Genomic DNA, 20,828 nt, shown 5'->3' on the forward strand with positions numbered 1-20,828 from the left:
GCGATTATAAGTCTCGATTTATTGAAAGGTTATCATTGAGACGTACTGACACTTAACGTTAGCGTGAACATAAATAAAATAAATGTACGTTTTGCTGTATTACTTGGATAAAGATAAACATAGGAACAATTAAGTCTCAAATCTTGTTTCAACCGAGTAAAATTACCAGACGGACCGTCACTCACGTTGAGGGTCAAATATTTTGAGGATGTGCTAACACAGTAGTGTCGTAGAAATGTCAAGTTTCTCCAGATCTGCCCAGGTAATTACACACATTATACATTACATTGTCTTATTATTTTTTTTTTTTAAATCTCATACTGTGACCGTTTAGTGTGTGCCGGTTACTGTGCCGTTAAGACAGGACATCACTGACAAATGGGCTGCTAGCTAACGAGCGGTGCTAACGCGCTAGCCATGGTGTGTCTGGATATTATTGTATCGTTTAAACTCATTACAACAAGTGGACTGCTCTCAGCAGTTAGGGAGATTCCCAAGAGTCCAATATTATTTCTTGGCAGCCCAAGTTAACGTTCAAACAACGTCTTGAGACCACCATGTCAAATTATACTCGCTTGAAGCGCTGCTTTAGATAATCCGTGGCTAGCAGTTACTTGTTTACATCAGAATTGTAGACTACATTCATTTTAATCCTGTGGGTATGTGAGCGATGCCCTAAAGATCAAAGGTTGGACATGGTGCAGTTGATTAAATCTTTCATCTTTAGGGTTAACGAATTTAGATTTTGTGTGTGTGTGTGTGTGTGCGCGCGTGTTTTTCTTTAGCCCTGAAAGTATTCTCCCACCTTTTAATTTGAGACATCCACATGATAGTTTTTAAGATGCTTAATGTGAATAATGAGAACAGTTTTGTTTGCTGATGTTTCCTCTGTTATTGTGTTGAAGCAGTAAAGTCACAGGATCATTTTTGTTATTTGTTCCACATTCATCCCATATCTTAATTTTGGCGCAAGTGGTAAAAATGGTTTGCAGCATTGGTTAAATATTAGTAAATAAAGGGCCACATCTACACATGTTGTTTTGTTCTGATATCTAGATTATAATGGTCAGTTTCCAATTTTGTCTAACTGTGGTGGTAATGTGTTTACTGTAGGTGTCCACCACTCCCGAATAAATGTAGTGGCAACTCTCTCTCTCTCTCTCTCTCTCTCTCTCTCTCTCTCTCTCTCTCTCTCTCTCTGTTTCTTATCTCACAATCTTACAGTTTATGATAACCCTTAAACTTAGCCCTTTCTTTAAATGTGGTTAATGTAGAGCAGATAACTTGAATTGACCAGTAGTGATATATGATGGTGATGATGGTGTTGTGTGCACTCAGATAATTCATTGGGGTTTATTTGGTTTAGGTTTAGTTTTAATTGCGTAGTCATTGTGTCAGTTATGGAGTCATCAATTTCTTACATTGAACATTGAAATGCATCATACATTTCTGTATTCTGAAATGCTGTGTCTGTATAATAAATGGCTTCAATCTAGAAACAATGCCTTTTTACAGCAGACATTTTGACTAGTCGTTAAAGAGGAAGCACAGGTGTTCTGAATAATATAAATAATAAATGTTCTGAAAAAACATTAACAAAGTCTCTTTTGTATTAACAAGTCATGACAGTGTGACAGCTAACTAGCATAGACAATACAAGGACCCTGAATCTGAATGTAAATGGAATCCAGACATAATTAATTTCAATACCTGCACCTGTGCCTTTCCTGGTGAGATGTCAAAACATCTTCAGTGAAAAATGCCTTGTGTGTCTGTTGTTTGTCACGCTATCAAACCTGTGATAATCCCATGCCACACAGTTTATTTAACCCATTCTTCCTATCCTTCCTCTTTTAGCAATGGGCGACCTTTGCTCGCTCCTGGTTCGTGATCGATGCCAGGATGCAGCCTCCTGGGAAGATCGCGACCATGTGTTCCGTTAGGTTACAGGGGAAACACAAGCCTATCTATCATGCACTGAGTGAGTCCAGTCTGTCACAAACATGCACATGTAAAGTCATGAGTAACTTTCTAAATTAAAACAACATTTAAATTGCATATAAATTAGTGCTTGACCATCTTCTATTATGAAACCACAACCCACCTGATGTTTAATGTTGTTGTGACATGGAATGACCACATGATGGCAGTAGAGGATAAACTCTAAATACTTCATCGTCTTTGTTGGTCTAGTAAACTAGCTAGTTTTTTGGTATTATTACCATCTGTGTCTGATGTATGTATGACCTGTATGTCTCTCTGTTAAAATAGATTAAAGTGTCCTTTGTCCTAATCTGTGCATCTCTGCAGGTGACTGTGGGGACCATGTGGTAGTTATAAACACCAAACAAATAGCCTTCTCTGGAAACAAATGGGAGCAGAAGGTCTACTCATCACACTCGGGGTAAGTGCATACAGATGACACACTTGCTTTTTTTTCCAGTGTTTCCAAAACGCCTTTGCTCTTTGCTGCCTGTCAACAGCTCCGAAAATGTTTCAGGAACAGCGTGTCTCAATGTCACATTCATATTTGAGGCAAAGCAATGGCCCTGTTGACTAGACTACTAAAGTTGTGTTGCTTTTTTTTGTACTCACATATTTGTGAAATGAAAGTGTTTGTATTGGAAGTGGTCGGTATAGATAATACATTTTTTAGCACGTACACTAGATATTGTGGTTGGTATTTCTCTAAGGTTGTCTCAGTATAAGGCACTTTAAACTATAACTGGGTAATCACGTTCCTGTGTTTAACCCTATGAAATGTCAGTCCCCTCTTGCGAGTAAGTGCTGCTGATTCTCTACTCTCTCCTCCCACCAAATAGTTGTCAGACGGAGATTGAGAGAATATATACATATGGTAAGGGATAGACTGATCATCGGCCTGAACGATTATGGGGGGTTGATGTGCAGCATTTTTGGATGGATCAGCTATTTTTCTGTCAAATAAGGGGTTTATTTATAAATGTGCTAGTTTGGTTTTGATGCAGCATCCTCTCACACAGCATGTCGCCCACAACAGCATCTGACTGGTAACATAGATATGAAGCACTTTAAAATACTCCAAGAAATGATATCACATTAAGCAAAAAATAGTCATGTAGGCACTGGCGGACTTTTTCTGTGTCAGAGTTCAGAGAGTTAAGAGAAAAAGTATTTAATGAGAAGTGACAATAAAAAAGCAGAACACACTTTGATGTAATTATTTAGTAGAAGATATTGCTCTTTGACATGTCTGGTGTTTGCAATTCATTTTAATTAATGGATATTAACGTACTCCAAGAGAAGTTTCAGAGATCAGTGGTCTCATATCGTCTGAGAGATTTCGGTAGAAGGCCAAAATACTCCATTTAGTATGTTGGACTGAGCTTGTCTTTTTCCCCCAAAGGTATCCAGGTGGATTCAAACAAGTCACAGCTGCCCAGCTGCACCACAAAGACCCAAAGGCTGTAAGTGTCATCAATCAGTATATATATTGGATATATATATATATATATTCATCCTTATTAAAAGCAAATTCTACAATCTCCAATATATTCCACTGCCACAAACCTCATGGAGTGTTATTGTGCTGGATGTATGATTTAACCCACATTCTTGCAGATTATTCTAATTTCTATGTCTGCCACAGAGAAGGTGTTTCATGGCTTGACATTTATCCCTTCTTTCACATGTGCTGCTTGTGCATATTAATGTGAAGTGCAGAGAGCAGGGATTAAGCAGCAGTGGATTTGTGCTGGTGATGTTTGGTGCATCCTGAAACTCAGTGCGAGTTTGTCAGTTCAAGGATAATTCCCGGGGTTTTGGTCGTGTTGCATATTCATGGTTTCAGGGTAAAGGAATCTTCACTTTGTTACACACACACACAGTGATAATTACATTCAGAACTTGATGTGACCTACATACTAAACTTGACAAACCACAGGACTTCTATGGTAAAATACATGATTGGGAGAGAAACTCATGAGGCCTAAGCATAAGTCTAGAGATAGTGTGTATTTTTCTTGTTGTCAAATATATGATAAGACTGAAAACAGTAACGAGTTTTTCCTGCGTTGCCAAAGCCTGATTCATCTTATTCTTCTGTGCCATTGTCTTTCATTGTTGTCTTAGAACTATTAAATTAACTTGTTAACATGTTTCTCCAGTATGATGAACATGGACACTGTAGATACTCAACAAAACAACACATGTATAGTCATCCGTGCCTAAAAAAGTCGATAACCAATGCATTTACTCTTCTTGGCTGCAGATGTTTAAGAAGGTTATGCAGCTTTTAAATGAAATGAAATTTGGGCTATTGGATGAATTAATTTTCTGATGAAGATAAAATGTGTGACAGAACAGCATTATAACAGTACTGCGGTGCTGCAGAGATGCTCTAGCCAATAAATCTTGTTCTCCAAATGTAAGAAAAAACATGTTTGTTTTGCGCAAACCCCCGACAAATGAAACATCATCATTGTAGTAGTTTTGCAGTGAAATAACAATTGTGATGCAAAAATGATCATTCCCACTCATCACAATATCTGTCAAAATAAAAAAAGTATGATTTTTTTAACCATATTCTGCAGGCCTAAATGACACAAGGCAGCTTTATCTCTTAAACTGAAGGAATGTAGTTTAGTTTTGGTGCCAGTTACGTTTATTTATTTATAATTGTATTGACGTCTCATAGTGGGCTCAAAATGCTAATATCCATGGACATGTAGCACTGTGTTAGGTCTGTTCTTACCACAGATATTTATTTCATTATTTGTTTTTTGTTGTCTGTTTTCAGTTTTGCCAATGAAGCCCCTTGAATTTCACTGAATTGAAAACAAATTGAACACAAAATGCATTAAAATGGGTTTGAATAACATTTTTTTAAAACAATTTGGAATCTCAGGGCTTCAAGAGACTTGGATTAGGCCAGAATGGGGACATTTTAGTTGTCCTTTTTATGTTTTGATTACTATATTTCCATTCTTGGGTTAACTTAGCCTCTAAGTCTTTACATGAATTGTGCTGAGATCTTTTTAACCACTTCCATATTTGTTTGTTGTTACATCCGGTCATTGTCTAGTACCTCATTGTCCCCATCTTGATCCATGTTGCACAACTTGCATAAATCCTATTCAGACTATTTTGAGGAACACAGGGAGTGTAATCTAAAAACGAAGCTATTCAGCTGGGGATTGATTCTGTGTTACACAACAGCAAAACTGCTGTTCAGAGTCCTTTAACATGAGAGCTATACAGCAGCGATTGTACTTTGTCCATGGCTCATTGTAGGTTAATAAAAATACCGTCAAACTGCTCTTCTCGTGTAGGTGGACAACCTGTGTTGGTTTCCAATATGTAGTTTACAAAACCAGGAGAGAGATTTACTCAGCTGTTGGCTCTGTGCTGCTGCAGGCTGCGGTCCAGCTGGTGACCACAGACGTGTGTCCTGATGGTGGTTTAGTTAAAATGAGGTTTGGAGGGTTGGCGAGCAAAGAGGGAGAAATAGAATTGGACAGATGAATGATTTGTCAGCGCTGCCTCTGTCCAACATCTCTCTCCAATATTTCTCTCCAGTGTCTCAGTCCAGTAACTCTCTCCAAGTCGAATTTGTGCAACTGGCCTCACGTTGAGATAGTCATAGTTTGAAAAATATGGGAAAAAGTACGTGAGGTTTTTAAAACAAGAAACAATATGTCAACGTTCCATGTGCTCCTCTTCACCAGATCGTGAAGTTGGCGGTTTACGGCATGCTGCCAAAGAATCTGCACCGACGCACCATGATGCAGCGACTACACATCTTTGCTGATGACGTAAGTCACGTTTTCTCCTCATGTCTCCGAGCTGATGAGTCTCCTGACAGACACCTTAACACCTTAATCACCCAGGCTTATTGAGGATAATCAGAAGCAAATGATGCCCTATGAGAAGGGTGCAATGATATCAATTTGCAGATACTGACACAAAAGAATGAGGCAGTTTTAACCATCATTTATTCAGGTTACCTTTAAATCTAATAGCAATTAATTACTTTGATTTATTAATTATTATTTATTATTAATTTATCAGTGGTGTTTACCATGATTGTTAACTTTCTCCACCTGCGTTTTCTCAGCTGGTTTGTGTGTTTTAGAGTGGCAACAATTAGTCGATGATCACCAAGTCGATTGAAAGAAAATCAGTAACAAACTATTTGGTAATTGCTTTGGTCACTTTATCAGCAAAAGTTTAAAACTTGTTCCGGTCTTTGGCTTTTGGACTGGTGGTAGGACAAAAATAAGCAATTTGAAGATGTCAGTTTGGGTTTTGAGAAAATAGGATGAGCATCTCTCACAATTTTGTGAGAATTTATGGACTAACTTTTAGTTGAGAATGACAACAATCATTTGGTGTTGGTTTGTTTCCCCACTGGTGGTGAGGATGCTTCAGCCCCTCTTCAGTTATGGTCAATTTTATAAATCAACAATGGGTCAAGTGACTGTTAGTATGTAAGGGCAATTAAGTGTCTTTCAGCTTTTATCTTTAATGTTTTTATTCACTCTCACCAAACAGCAGATACACAAATAGTGACCAGCTGGTAACCGTAGTGGAGCATAAGAGCAGCACATATCCAGATATTTCTCTCAGGAGTTGGAGGAGACCAGCTTGTCCCCTCTTACTTATTGATTCAAAAGAGAAAACTTGCGCTGCCTCATTACTGCACTGAATTATGCTCTCTGGAGTTCACAGACAACACTTCTGGCATTTGGCAGCATTAAATTATGATACTGTTAGATGATATTGGCGAGAACTACCAGCGACACACATCACAGCTTCTGAAATGCTTTGGAAAAAAAAAGACGAAAATAGAGTACTTGACTGTTAATTGACCTGGGCGGTCTGCCAAAATATTAACTGGATGTAATTTTTATCCATGCAACAGAACATTATCATTAATTTCCCCAAATGGCAAAGGAAGAAAATCTGATCTTTGAGTTTTGACCTGTAATGTAACATATGAGGTGTTTAAATTTAAAGCAAGGACAGTCAGATACTTGTCTTTTGTTCTGGTCCTGACTTACATCCACCAGCAGAGTTAATGCTGTGTAGTTTTTTCGAAAGTTTGGTGTTTTCTGATCACTATTTTAGTCTGAACTGTATGCCCGTTCCTTTAAATGATCAGCAGGCCCACACCCACCTGTAATGCATATTAATGAGAATCACTGCCCACACTGGAGATTGAAGTCTTTGAGTATCTGAGCTGCTTTAAGGGGTTTAAATGGTACTTTCTTCTTTATTCTCACCTTCTTTTTCATGTCACCTCCTCTCAGTTCCTTGTCCTCTCTCATTTCCTTCTTTTCTCTTTGAATTCCTACTCCTGCCGACATTTTTCAATTTCACTGTGTCCTCTGCCCACCCCTCGCCAGGAGCTGCCAGAAGACATCCGAGCCAACCTGACTGAGGAGCTGCCTCAGCCCAGAAAAATCCCCAGGAAGCTCAGCGAGTACACACAGGAGGAGATCGACGCCTTCCCCAGGCTGTGGACACCGTATGTACAAACAGTCTGTTGTCAAATACACACCGGCGGCAGCATAAATGCAGATAACGTCTTCACACAGTGCTGCACATGCATGTGTCATTGAATATAAACACAAACACAGATGGAAGGAGATGAATGCAGCATCTTTTGTATTAAACTATTTTTACACCAACATTAGCAATTATATGCTATAATATTAAAAGTAATTGCCAGTGGTCTAGTTTGCCTTTGTGTAGTTGTGTGTCACATTCAAAGTCATTGATCCCTGAAAAACAGGGAACAGTAGAAAGCAACGGATCGTAGACTAATTCTCAGACTGCATCTGGAAAAGGTTAACCTGGTTTAAAAAAGTCTGCATCAACAACAATCCAAATTAGACAGAATTAGTTTTTGAAGCGGTTGATGGAAGAAGTGAAGGCATGGGACTTTGCGCTTCTTTGTCATCTGTGTTGAGAGTTGCACATGCGCATCATCGCTCAGGCAGCTGACAAGGAGATCATCGACAATGTAGCGGTGGTTACTTTTCAAAAGAAAACTCCAGTCTCTCTGTCAATATTGAATGGTGGGTTTCTGCAGTACATGAATGATGCCAGAGGTGACTATATCGTGCAGTGTGATAATGTAAAAATGCTGACATCCCTGACTGCTGCTGTTAAGCAGTATTCTCTGAGGTTTTTTCAGCATTTGTAGTTCAGATGCTACGAGGTGAAATGCAACATAATAAATCTCCTGCAGAGAAAATACACATAAACACATACTTGCTATTAAGCACTATTGGTATTCAGTTGAGTACAGTAAGCATTTTAACTGATATGGTAAAGCTAACCCCAGACTTCAACCTTCAAATGGCTTTTTTAATAGTCAAACAGTTAAAGGTACCTCACTTGAGAATCATTTCTTCATCTTTTTTGTCCTTTGAGGATCTTTACACCATAACAACATGCACACGCGGTCATATTTTCTGTGCCTTGTGCTGATGAACAACAGCCAGAAGGGGGAGATGTTGATCTGAGAACTTGCGCTACATCTCATGTACCAACCACCTGAAATGACTACATCAAGCTGTCAAAAATGTATGTGTGGTTTTTTGTATTTCACATTCAAAGAAGCCCAATTTTAAAAATGTATGACAAAAGGGTCCTCTTAAACTTTCGTCCAGATATGGAGGGCTCTTTCTGGATTTTCATGGTTCGCAACCTGGGGCCAGATGGTTGTGGAGAAAAAAAATAAAATAACATTTATATTGTATATTGAAAATGATATCACATACACATTTTACACACCACCCTGCCTGTACCAGTGCTATAAATTTCCTTACGATAAATTTTATTGAGCACGCTTGTGAGAGTCAAAGTCCCTGTGGCCGAACCCATAAATGTGCTGTTACTGTAGAGAGCATTGCCCCTCTTCTCCCCCCATTTGTATCTTTGACTCTTGTAGAATAGAAACTATAAAAATCAATAATATATATGCACAAAATAAAATCCAAGGCAGATGGCGAAGGTAGCAACAAACTGGCGACCTTGACTTTTAGAGGAGAAGCACAGTGGGTGGCCGTGAACCAGCGCAGTGCAATCTTTATGTTAATGAGGACGGGGGGGGATTGAATAGTCACATATTGCCTCCCCGCCCTGCCCAGACGTTGTCAGCGGTGAACAGTGCAGTCCAGTGTTATTTTCGTGGTCTCACTAAGCAACGTATGCATGAACAGATCCAATTCACAGAGCTTTGCCAGCCCCGGTCTTTGTAGCCAGTTTGACTCCAACACTTCTCACTCATGCAGGAACAAATAAGACGCAGCGTTTTTCCAGTGTAACTACAAACATATGTGGCTGTAACAGAGAACAACGAGCGGCCACTTGACTCTAAGAAATACACTCTGTGGTTAAAAACTCACATGATACTGCTCCTGTGTGAATTCTGATACAGCTTTCAGCCCTAGAGATGAAATATATGACCTTTATTTCCAGAAGTTGACATTTTTATTTACTGTATATAAAAGTTTTGTGTGGTTATTGCTGTGTTTAGCTCCGATGCTTACATGCTAGAGCGCCTTGAGAGTTTCCTTGAAAGCCGTTGTAAATTAAGGCCATTGAGTGTTACGCCATCAACGCTGACACTGAAGTGCACTGCAGTATAAACCGGCTTTAAACTCTGTACGTGTGTGTCAGCAGCAAAGACTTCAAGCCATTGAATACAAATGTTAAAATGTCACAAACACATGTGTGGAAAGGCAGCTGTTCTGCACCACTTCCGGCCTGTTTGGGACGCTCTAGGTTTCTCTGTGGTGGGTGTGTGTGTGTGTGTGTGTGTGTGTGTGCGTGCGTGCGCATGTGAGATCTGTTATTCAGTATAATCATATTCATGGCTTTTTGAGTGTAGTATTTTCCGTTTGGAGATTAGACTGACATTGTGACCCCGGGGTTTGCCGTCATGATAATGTCATCCTGCTGCGTCTCTCTGGCCTCACCTGTGGTAAACATCCTCCTGACAGGTTAACTGAGAGCATTTTCATCTCCACCTGCTCAGCACCAGCCCAACCGTCTATCAATCCATCTATCCGTCTATCATCTGTCCATCTATCCATCTGTCCTATTGGTGTTTATCCAGGTCAGGGTTGCTCCTCCTTGTCCACAGCCGCAGGGGTGAAACACCCACTTCTTCGTCTTTATTGGTGAGCTCATAGGTTAAGATGAAGTGGTGAATAGAAAACTTGTTTCTGTTTCACAATAACTACCTTGTGAACAAGACTACTGTGAAACATAATCATACAACTTTTATGAGTTTCTTTACATTGTCAATAATATGTTATAATGCAGTTTTCAGTTGCTTGAGGTGCATTTGAACACAATTCTTGGTTATAGTTACTACTATTCAGGTGGAATGGTTTATTGATATGATATTACTGTGTTGGTGTTGATGCTACAGCATCATAATTAATGTTGCTACATCACTGCAACTGACTGTAAAGGGAGTCCAAATAAATCTGTTGTGCCTGAAAGGGTTAAACACAGGACTCTGACACAGGAGTCATACCTACTTATTTTTTTCTACACCAAGTTCACTTATTATTTTCCCTTTTTTTCAGTTTTCTTTTGCAGTTTGGTCAAGTTTAGGTCACACAAAAAAAAAGCTTAGGTGTAGGAAAAAATGGAAAACAGACTTTCACAAAGTTAAATGTGCTAGAAAGGATAACTTCTCCCATGTGTGTATTTGGTTTGGAAAATGTCTGGCTGAGGACTAAAGAAAATCACAGCTTGAGTTTACCCCAATCTAGCAGTAAGTCCGAGATGTCATGGGTGGATAGATACATAAAATAAAACACAGCAGAAACGTCAGATAAGTTGGATCACTGCGTTTAACTGTACGTCTCTACATGATGCAGTTACAACTGAAGATGATGACGGCAATAAACAAGTTTGCCTTTTTTATCAGTTGTCCACCTGGATGTGACTATTGATATCGGTGCATCACAGTGTAAGTCGATTAGTTATTTCATTCCAATATTTATATCGAGAGGTATCCAGCCATGAAAATAGTTTTGGTTTCATTTGTCCAGATCTCAACCTCTGAAATGTTTGCCTCCACAACAGTACAATGGAGGAAAACTACATTCAAAATCATCAACAGTGGCACAACTTTAAATAAACGTAGTCTAAGTTATTATCTCACACTGTGACAGTGCTGCGTCATAGTGTGGTGGCGGCAGAACTCAGGAACTCTCAAACCTCGGCAACTAAAACCAAATCTACATAGCTAGTTACCACACGGGTAATTGAGATAATGTATGTTGGAAATTTGGGTGGACTGACCCTTTAAACCTACAAGTAGTACTTCAATACAATCCTGAGAGCATTTCAATGACTCTGATGTGGTCAACCCTCCATCTGGTGCTTGAAACACATTTGAACAAAACATAACCCACATTTGGTTTGAATTTAGTGGAAACACAGCGGGCTCTGAACGGAACGCCATTTTCATTCAGTTACTGTCCTCTGCGTGTGCGTTTACCACACACACGTACAACATGTCTGTATTACGATCGGCTTTGCTGTCAGAGTGCGCTGTGATAAATGAGCCACTTCTCCTTGTTTACTGGTCCAATCTCCTCAGCCAATCAGCGAGTGTGCTCAGGCCTGTCGCTGTGTGGTCGCCAAGGTCAACCTAATCCTGGTTTATTTAAGCGGCGGGGCCTTAGCCTAGTTAATATTCACTCATGCTCTGTCTTACTCATTTAACTCATCAAATATGTGTGTGTGTGTGTGTGTGTGTGTGTGTGTGTGTGTGTGTGTGTGTGTGTGTGTGTGTGTGTGTGTGTCGGGGGAGATGGGGTTGAGGTCACTGAGGGCGATTCAATCGTTGCCCTTTATTAAACACATAGTTAATATTCTCTCAGAAAACCTTGGAGCCGAGGCAAAAGATTATTATTGGATATGTGGCACTCCCTCCTCCTTTCTCTCTCTCACACACAGACACACACACACACACACACACACACACACACACACACTCACACAGGACTCAGACAGAAAATCAACAACACAAACATGCTGCTGTAGTTGATAGCGGAGCTATTACAATTGATGATAACATTTTCTGCACTTTGTATCAAAACCAAGGCGGCGCAGTCCGATAATATCTGTCTGCTGCTCAAAATGAAAGAGAGAAAAAAAAACCACAAAAACGTGGATTTGGTGCAACAACGATAAAATCTTTCTGGTTTCTCATCTGTCGTCTTTCATCTGTCCTCTCTATGTTGTTTTTGGTTCTTTTCCAGACTTTTATGCCTCCTCATACTAATGTTTTGTCTTCTGTTTTCCCCACAGACCCGAGGACTACAAAATGAAATGAAACGGAGGCTGCCTGATGCGACCAGAGCCGAGAGCCTATCACATTAATGCTACACTGAAAGCAACAGGTTCCTCGTTTATAATGTACAATGGCATTTTTATAGGATTTGCTCCGAGATGTTGTCCGTTTTTGAATGCTGAATTTCTTTATTCAGATGAAACATCACAAAAAAAAGTAAGATTGTGTGCAAATCCAAGCCACAGCACTGACACCAACTCTGTGCTGCTCTGTACACATTATTGACAGCAGACCAGAATTATCCAACAGCTTGAGATGTTATCATGTGGCTCTGCTCTGATCAGACAAAATCAGGTTCTGTGGGAATCAGATTCTGGGGGGTTTCTGTTTGATTATACAACCATGAAATGATCAGATCTGGCCCATTAAAATGAGACATCTGCTCCAGCCGATCGTGCCCTTTGAAGGTTCGAGGCTCCATAGTGAAACAAATTCATGAGTTACTGTGACAACATTCAGGCCAGCCATGTGGTTTCAGTAGAAAAATGTTAACTTTGGTCAGGAAATCCTGAGCCTCTTGTCTTGTCAGTGTGTTGCAAAGTTCCACAGTGTTGTTAAAGTGTAAATCAATTCTGTTCCATTGTAAAATAGGCTAATAAACAATTTAATAAACCTGTCTTCGTCAAGTGGTGTTTTACATAAATGTTGTAAGATCCAGTTAAAGTTTGACCGTTTCATGTCGTTTTAGTTTAACAAATGACCTAAAACACACTTTTATAGTCTCATTACAGATTTATTGGTTATAAAAGCAAACAAAATATAAAATAAATAAGTTCATATTGAACTAAGGGGCGTAGTGGTGAGACACATTCCTTATTATGACTGTTCAAGTGTAACTCTCAAATACTCCAGGGCCAGCTCACAGCTTAACTCGTAGTTACTTTAGTGCTTGTTTTTTCAGACTGCAGTGCAGGAGGGGTTCAGTTTTCTCGTGTGGTTCAGTCCTTATTGGTTTCACCGAGAGGCACCTGACTGTTTGGAATATTAACTGGATCCAGGTCTCATTCCAGGAAGGTCAGAGGTCAACCAGCAAGCAAAGCACAGTGAGCAGCCCCGACTTTGCATAAGAACAATAAGACAAACTGGGGCAGCAATGTAAGACACAAAAAACAGATTTGTCTTCTTAACTCACCAGAGGCCTGCACTACAAAGCAAGTTCAACATACCAGGAAATCTTCTGGCAACTGTAGTCATGCTAATTGATGCTATGAAGGTGGATAAGTCATCCCAGGTTTTTTCAGCATCTAGCCATGAGCACATTCATAAGTGAGGAGGTGTTTGCAGCATCTGACCGACCACAAACACGGACAAGTCTACTGGCAGCAGAGCGGAATATTAAAGAAGAGCAAACTATTAGACAAATAGAGGAAGAAGTTTAACAACATAATCCAGGCTCAAAGCAACACAGCTGCAGCTGCCGAATACAGCTGGAGAAGCACAGCTGACAAAATGTTGTCTGCTGTGTGAACATGTAAATTAACAGATTCATAATGTTATAATAATTTCTGTATTTCTTTGAATGAATTGTGTGCTTAGTTGTATATTTATGGCGCAGATGACACGCTTGGCTATATTTTTTCAGCTGAGAGCCCCACAGTGTTAGACTTAGACTGATGATAACTTAAGTTTCCAGAGAACTGATTGGTCAGAAGGCGGTGCTTTTATACGCCTTTTCTGCTCCGGAGCAGGTTAGTTGTCTAGCACCAGTGACTCAGACTCAGTTAACAATTAATTTTTCCTCACTTTTTCCTTTGTGTCGTGTTTGTGGAGTGAAACGTGAAGTAAAAACTGTGGTTGACATAATCATTTCCATTCAGCTGATCTATACTTGATAGAAATCTTTCCATTCAGTAGGAGCAGACGTCTCCTGTCGTTTTTTTTTTTTAAGTGCCCTAATTTGTGAAATCAGCTGCTGTAGCAGCATCCATTTGCTGTGGGCGTCCATTTGTTCCCGATGAACGCACTGGGACCCATTTAGATTGGAAGTCAGAAATACTGAACTGAATGCAACATAAATGACCTTGCTGACCCAAAATCCTGCTTCATAGTTCAGGCCTCTGGTCCATCTTTAAAGCGACAGAATGAAAAATCATGGGACAAAAATGTGATGGCAGCCAGATTTTCTCTGAATAAAAAAACAATACATTTAAAAAGTAAAACATTTTGATTGTGTTGCACAGTGTTAAGGTAAATTTCAGCTTAACAGAAATTTGATCCATCTGCTCAAATAGTAGCTGGAAAAAGAAGCAAACACAACACTGCACGGAGAAAATCTCCTCAGAAACATTTCAATATTCCTTTACTCTCTGAAAGGCGGGGGAATCGTGATTCATCATTATAAAAAGCAGCCTGTACAAATGTTGCCGGCTCATCGTCCTCGATTTGAACTGTAAGGTAATCTTGTTAGTTACACACAACTAAAACAAGATGCACGTGTCCAGTTACACACTCAATGTTTGGCTCAAAGGAGACATGCAGCGTCACACGAAAACAAGGGTTCAGTCCTGAAATCAGCTGTGAGATGAGAGAAACAGGTCTTACCTTTACATTACCACTGGACGATGCTAACATAGATCAGGCACTATTCGGACCCCCCTTTTACAGAGATATCGTACAAGAGTCCACAGGGCTATTTACATTGTTTCACCTGGTGGGGTAAACCACCTGATACACAGGGAGGGGGGCTCTCACCACAGTTTCAGATGGGGACGATGTGTGTGTGTGTGTGTGTGTGTGTGCGCGCGTGTGTGTGTGTGTGTGCTTGTGTGTGTGCATGTCAGTGTCTGATTTGTTTCCATGTGTGTGTATCAGTGTGTGTGCGTGTGTGTGTGTTTTGACGTGCAGGGCTCAAGCACTTTAGGTGAGTCCATCCTTCCTCTAAAGTCCTCCCTCCTCACTCTCCTCCATGACGACGACGATGTCACGCGGAAACCTCCTGGCGACGCCTGGCGACCTCAGCTCCATGTCCTCAGAGTGGGTGGGGCCCGAGCGGTAACCGTGGTAGCTGTGGGCCAGCTGGGAGGGCTGTTGGGGATAGTACTGAGGGGGGTAGCCACGGTAGTAGGGGTCCTGCTCTTCCTCTCCCTCCTCCTCCTCCTCGTCTTCACCTCCTTGGTCGTTGTTGTAAGCCACTGCAGCAGGGTTGTAGGGCTGGTTGTAGGGCTGGTAGCCGCCATGAGGCAGGGGTTGGACTGGGGTGTTGGGAATATTCAGGGTCAGTTTGAGTGAATGTTTCTGGATCACCGCAGCGAACATAAAACCACCACCAGCGAGAAGCGAAGTTACACAGCTACCTAAAATGCCACCTACTGAAAGCAATAAGGAGGCAGCGCAGAATTAAAGGGTCGTGAAAAACGTAAAACAGGAGTTGCACAAGCAGATGTGGACCTCCGGTGGGTTAATAAAATTGAAGAAAAATCTGGTTTCTACAGCCGTGTAGAGTGCTGCAGGTATGATATATTTTTGTAGGCTAACCTGGAAGTTAGCATCACCCCGGTTCCCTAGACAACAAAAAGATCTTTCAAGTAGATTTTGGATTATTGCTGAAATAAAGGTCTGTGGCTAAAACGAGTTCATGATACTTACAAGATTTGTTCAGCAAGATAATCTTGCCACTTTTATGATGATTGGATCATCAATGCAATTGCCAGTAAAGTAAAATGCTCACGTTCTAATGAGACACATTGCTGTCGCATGACTTCAACGTCACTACCACTAATTTCCTACTTACACACTTTACTACAAGTTGAAAAGTTAGGGTTAGAAGAGTTTGCAACTAAAGTCCAGCTCTAAAGATGGACCAGTGAGTAGATGACTCTCCGTGTTGGGTGTCTCCGTCATCTTTTTAGCCACTTATCAGTAATCGGCTTTTAACGACACCTTACTTTGTTGTGCATTTACTGACGTATTCTGAGATGCAAAACAAATTCTCTAACGCGTGTACTGACCACAGACCTAGTTCAGGCATCTAACTGAAAACCCGTAAAAATCCAGTGACTTTAAGATGAGGGAACCAGAAGTGTAAAAATGCTAACTTATTTCCTGGTTTTAGGACTCATTCCTGCAGCAATCCATTTCCCAGATCTGAAATAAAAAGATCATCTGACTCACATTAGGGTTAAAAGATGAGATTTTCTGCCCAGTGTACGGTGTATGAAATGTACAGATATTTGTTTTTTCAGCGATGGAAGCAGCCAAATGCACCAAAGCATCCCATCACCATTTAGCTGATTCATCAAGCTTTGGAAAAATGAGATTAGCATTGAAGAGATTTAAGCTGGAAGCGGAGGAGGATGATGCAGGAAAGCATTGTGTATTCGAGTATTTGTTGACAGATGGCACTGGGATCAGTAGCGGTGATCATCGCGGCAGTGTTGCAGGGTTTTGTTTGGTCTCATGGGAAGGTAAGCTAATCTATTTTTGCCTTTCAGACTGTGAAATGATGACACAGCCAGATTCTACGATTCAATTCTATCAAGAAAGTTCACTGAAATTAGTCCAGTTTCAACTCGTAAGGAATCAACAGAGCATCATGTGCATGAAGACCGAAAATCTGGTGTGTTTTTAAAACTATACACCAGACCAAACTGAGGGCACAACGTTACCTTAAATCACTTCTATTATGGAGTCAAGTTGTTTTTAACTTAAAATGTGTAGATAAAGATTTTCGGCTGCTAGATTTTTTTTTTTCCCCCAATCAGATCATGAACGAGTGAAGTGCTGGTTGCAAGAGTAATTTGTTAGAAGACGGCCTCTGGAGAAACAAAATTTAAAATCAACTGCTGCAGGGATTAGAGGTTAAACACTAGGGGCAGGAGTAATTATTCATCCGAGAAATATGGAGGCCTTTAAGGAATAATTTATCAGTTTCCTCAGTTTCTAGTCTTATGTACAGGACACAGAGGGAGGGGTGGAGCGAGTTGAGTCGAGGAGGAAGAGCAGGAGAGGAGGAGGACGGCTGGAGAATGCTCCTCAGTATTCATTCCCATAGTCCTGTTGAACTTCAGTCAAAAACAGGCAGAGACAGAGGGAGGGGAAACACAGGAAGAGAGAAGATGTTACCTCGTATCAGGAGGGAAAACCCAACCACACTAAAGAGTTAAACCTCCAAACACCACTGACAGAACTTTGCCACTGCTGTCAGGTTGTGGTTCAGATATATAAAAAAATAGTGTTAGGATCTGCTTCTCTCGTTTAGAGCAAGAAAATACACACAGACAGACACCGTGGTCAATTCTTACAATAAATTCACCTCAAATTAAGATCAGATTAAGATTGGATGAAGACATCCAAATAAAATGTCTGAGAGAGGGAAATGTGTCAGATCTCTGTTTCTCTTTCTGTACATGAGAAAGAACAAATAAAGATTCATAACACAGGAAACAGTAACACAAGAAGAGGACACCAAGAGAAACATGCCATGTGAGTTACACTTAATTAAATAACGTGAGGTCGGCCATTTTTCAACCACCATAACTGCAGCGTTTTACCACATATTGCTCAACAAATACTCATTTCAAGGGGATTCAGGCTGAAGTATAAATTTAAGAGCTATTTTTTCCAAAATAAGAGCTTTAATATGAAGGTTTTAAACAGCAACTGTTTTCCCAGTAAACCAGAGTAGGATAACATTTGTGATTTATGATCATAAATGGGAGGTGGCAGCCTCTTTTTAATAAAAAGAAAAAAACAAATAAAATAAGGTAACTGCACCTTAAGAAGGATAATTAATTGAAATACAAACAGTAATGTACTTGTTTTATCACCTTCTTTTTTAAGTTGTGAAAACCTCTACATATTTGAATTTAGTTGTTTAGTCAGGGCCAGGGTCTTTAAAGTAATTTGAAACTGATCATCTAATATTTTAGTTGTTTTTTTTTCACATATACCTGAAAACATTCAATTGTTGCGCAGCTAATGACAGTAAGGCCGACTAGACTGAGCCAACAAAGTGAGCTGCGACAGGCTGACATCATTGTTCACACAGCTTTAAACAGCACACAGAAACATTATTTTTAAAAAGGCAACACTGGGTCTGGGTAAGTAGGAAAAATATCTGTCAACTGAACTATCCCTGTAAAAGTCAAAATGACAAATATAAGGTCAAACTCTAGCTGCTCTGAAGGGAACAATACCACTCCACATACTGTATTTTATAATACAGTTCGCCTTTAAAGTGGTCAGAGAGGCAGCATTTAATCCACGCATGGTTGAGAATAACAGCAGAGATTCTTCTAAGATCATAAAATAAAAAAGAAATATTCTGACTGGAGCCCTTTTATATAAAATAAATCTGGGGTGATGGATGAAGTAATGTCTCATCCATCAGCTACTTTTAGAGGATGATATTTCATTAAGACAACGCGTCTGATGCTGTTAGATGTGAGACGGCCAAGCTGAGACAAAGGTCCTCATCGGTGTGGATATTCAAAGACATCCAGTATTTGAGTGTGTGTGTGTGTGTGTGTGTGTGTAACAGCACATTTTATTAGATCTCAATACAGACAAATAGCTCGGGTCAGTGACACAGTTTACTTCTTAATCCATCAGTGTGGACATGAATGTAAAAACTTCACAGTGGAACAACCATAAAAGCCAGATTACTCTCCAATTCTCCGAGAGCTTTATGAGAACAATAACTATCTGAGAGTCGACTGTCACTGTGAAAACAATATCTCGCTGTTTTATATGCATAAAAGATGGTTTATAAGGTGGAAAGAGTTGGCAGACCGTTTAAGATGTCTGTGTCAATACATTTGCAAAAGTGAAAAATAAAACAAACATCCGAATTAATGATTTGGTAGTGACGCTGACGGCTGCTCTTATGAAAGGTAAAATGACAGAAGGAAGTAAATGTTAAATTTCAGACAAATCAGGACAAGTAAGGTCTGAATAAACAGCAGAGCATGTTTTTTGTAAAGTCTGGATATCTTTGACTACGTTTGGCAAAATGTTCCAGTCAAAATGTTATTTTTGTCTCAAATGCCAGAACCCGTCCTGCATTTGTGCATTTGTGCTCATTTGTCTACAGTAGTGGCCCTTCAGCTCTTTTGATCACGCACCATTTTGGAAACTGAAAAAATATAAATAATGACAGAATTATACAGAAACCCAAAACTTTTTTTTTTTTTTTAAACCAGTTTTTAGAAATAAAAGATGCTCTCTCTGCTATTCTGACATTTAACTCAAGAGCAGGAGTGTTTCTTCATATTTTGAATTTGACATTTGATGCGGTTGTTTGATGAGCATCACATTTCTTTCATTTACTTTCCAAACCCATCTTGTCCTTGACATGCTTGGTTTGTGAATAAATAATGGCAGTCTGCTTGTGTCCTTCGACTTTTGTTTCACTCCATGTTTTTACCTCTGTTCCCTCAAACTGGCTCCTGTATGCTGACAATTGATCTTGGTTCAGTTTTCATTTAAAGAAATCTAAATAACCAATAGCACTAAAACAGTATGATAACATTTATTAGATGTTTATAACAAACTATACTGTAGTCTCCTGCTCAGCTGATTGTGGACGGCTATAGTCAGGTGCGGAGCCTGATCCTCCGAGTCTAATGCTAGGAGTTGCATCAGACTCTGCTCTGGCGCCGGAGCCGTTTACAGATAGAAAAGCTCGGAGACTGTTTTCCAAATGAATCAACCACTTTTTAAATCTTCATGCCTGTTTATCAACCTGACTGAAGCAACGATCCATGACGGTAAGGTGCGTATGTTCTGTATGCTGCCTGCCCACTGGAGCTGGAGAGGGAAATGTACTGTGGCTTCATGACCCTAACGTTACAGTAAGGATGGGGGAAAAGAAGATAACCAGACTGACTGAGTGTCTGAACTGGTGTGTGTCGTTTCTCACTAACATTAGCTTACGGTACTAATGTACAGTAAAGTTATCTGGCTGTTTGGAGCGTATATACACGGTGAGAGTTGTAACAACCAGCACTGCTGATGAAAATCTATCTGACAGGACTCGGGCAAAATGTTTACAGACGAGGTACCTTTTTAAAGGAAACGCATGTTGCCTTGAGTAAACTTGTGGATTTCTCTGGTTTGAACTTTGTTGGAAACACTATACACTATGGTGTGTTATAAACCATTTATCAAATTAAAGTACACTGCTTGTAAATGCTAAAAATGGGAGGTTAAAGTAAAATGTTACCAACGCTTAAATAGCAGCTGGATGATGATTACCTCCGACGTTGTACCCCATACAGGAGTTCTGGTCACAGTATCCTGGTGGGCCAGGTGGTCCGGAGTTACCTGGATTACCTGATCTCCCCTGTGTTCCCGGGTTACCAGGCCGACCAGGGGGGCCCTGGCTGCCTGTCCGTCCCTCACCCGGCAGGCCTGAGGATGGAGGAAGAGTCTGTGTTAAAGCTTGGAGAGTACACAAAATCAGCCATCAATAAACATTCGATTAAAGGAGGCCGGCAGTGTGACACCTGGTGAGAAGGGATAA

At 40.2% G+C, this 20,828-nt stretch overlaps 2 protein-coding genes across 2 annotated transcripts in view; one reads left to right on the forward strand and one right to left on the reverse strand.

Moving 5' to 3' along the window:
* Positions 1 to 107: 107 nt before the first annotated feature.
* On the forward strand, positions 108 to 12,980 carry mrpl13 (mitochondrial ribosomal protein L13). Its single transcript, XM_037075574.1, has 7 exons — positions 108 to 262; positions 1,858 to 1,981; positions 2,311 to 2,404; positions 3,386 to 3,446; positions 5,706 to 5,792; positions 7,386 to 7,507; positions 12,325 to 12,980. The coding sequence occupies exons 1-7, from the start codon at positions 236 to 238 to the stop codon at positions 12,347 to 12,349; spliced, it is 540 nt and encodes a 179-aa protein (XP_036931469.1). The 5' UTR covers positions 108 to 235; the 3' UTR covers positions 12,350 to 12,980.
* A 99-nt stretch (positions 12,981 to 13,079) lies between these two features.
* Positions 13,080 to 20,828, reverse strand: part of col14a1a (collagen, type XIV, alpha 1a) — a 133,659-nt gene continuing 125,910 nt past the window's right edge. Inside the window, exons 47-48 of the mRNA XM_037075559.1 lie at positions 20,561 to 20,716; positions 13,080 to 17,367 (exon numbers count right to left, since the gene is read on the reverse strand). Coding sequence (XP_036931454.1) covers positions 17,339 to 17,367; positions 20,561 to 20,716 — 185 coding nt within the window. The 3' untranslated portion in view covers positions 13,080 to 17,338. The remainder of the gene's footprint in view (positions 17,368 to 20,560; positions 20,717 to 20,828) is intronic.

The sequence above is a fragment of the Acanthopagrus latus genome, chromosome 17, assembly GCF_904848185.1.
Source record: "Acanthopagrus latus isolate v.2019 chromosome 17, fAcaLat1.1, whole genome shotgun sequence".
In the NCBI taxonomy this organism is placed as follows: Eukaryota; Metazoa; Chordata; class Actinopteri; order Spariformes; family Sparidae; genus Acanthopagrus; species Acanthopagrus latus.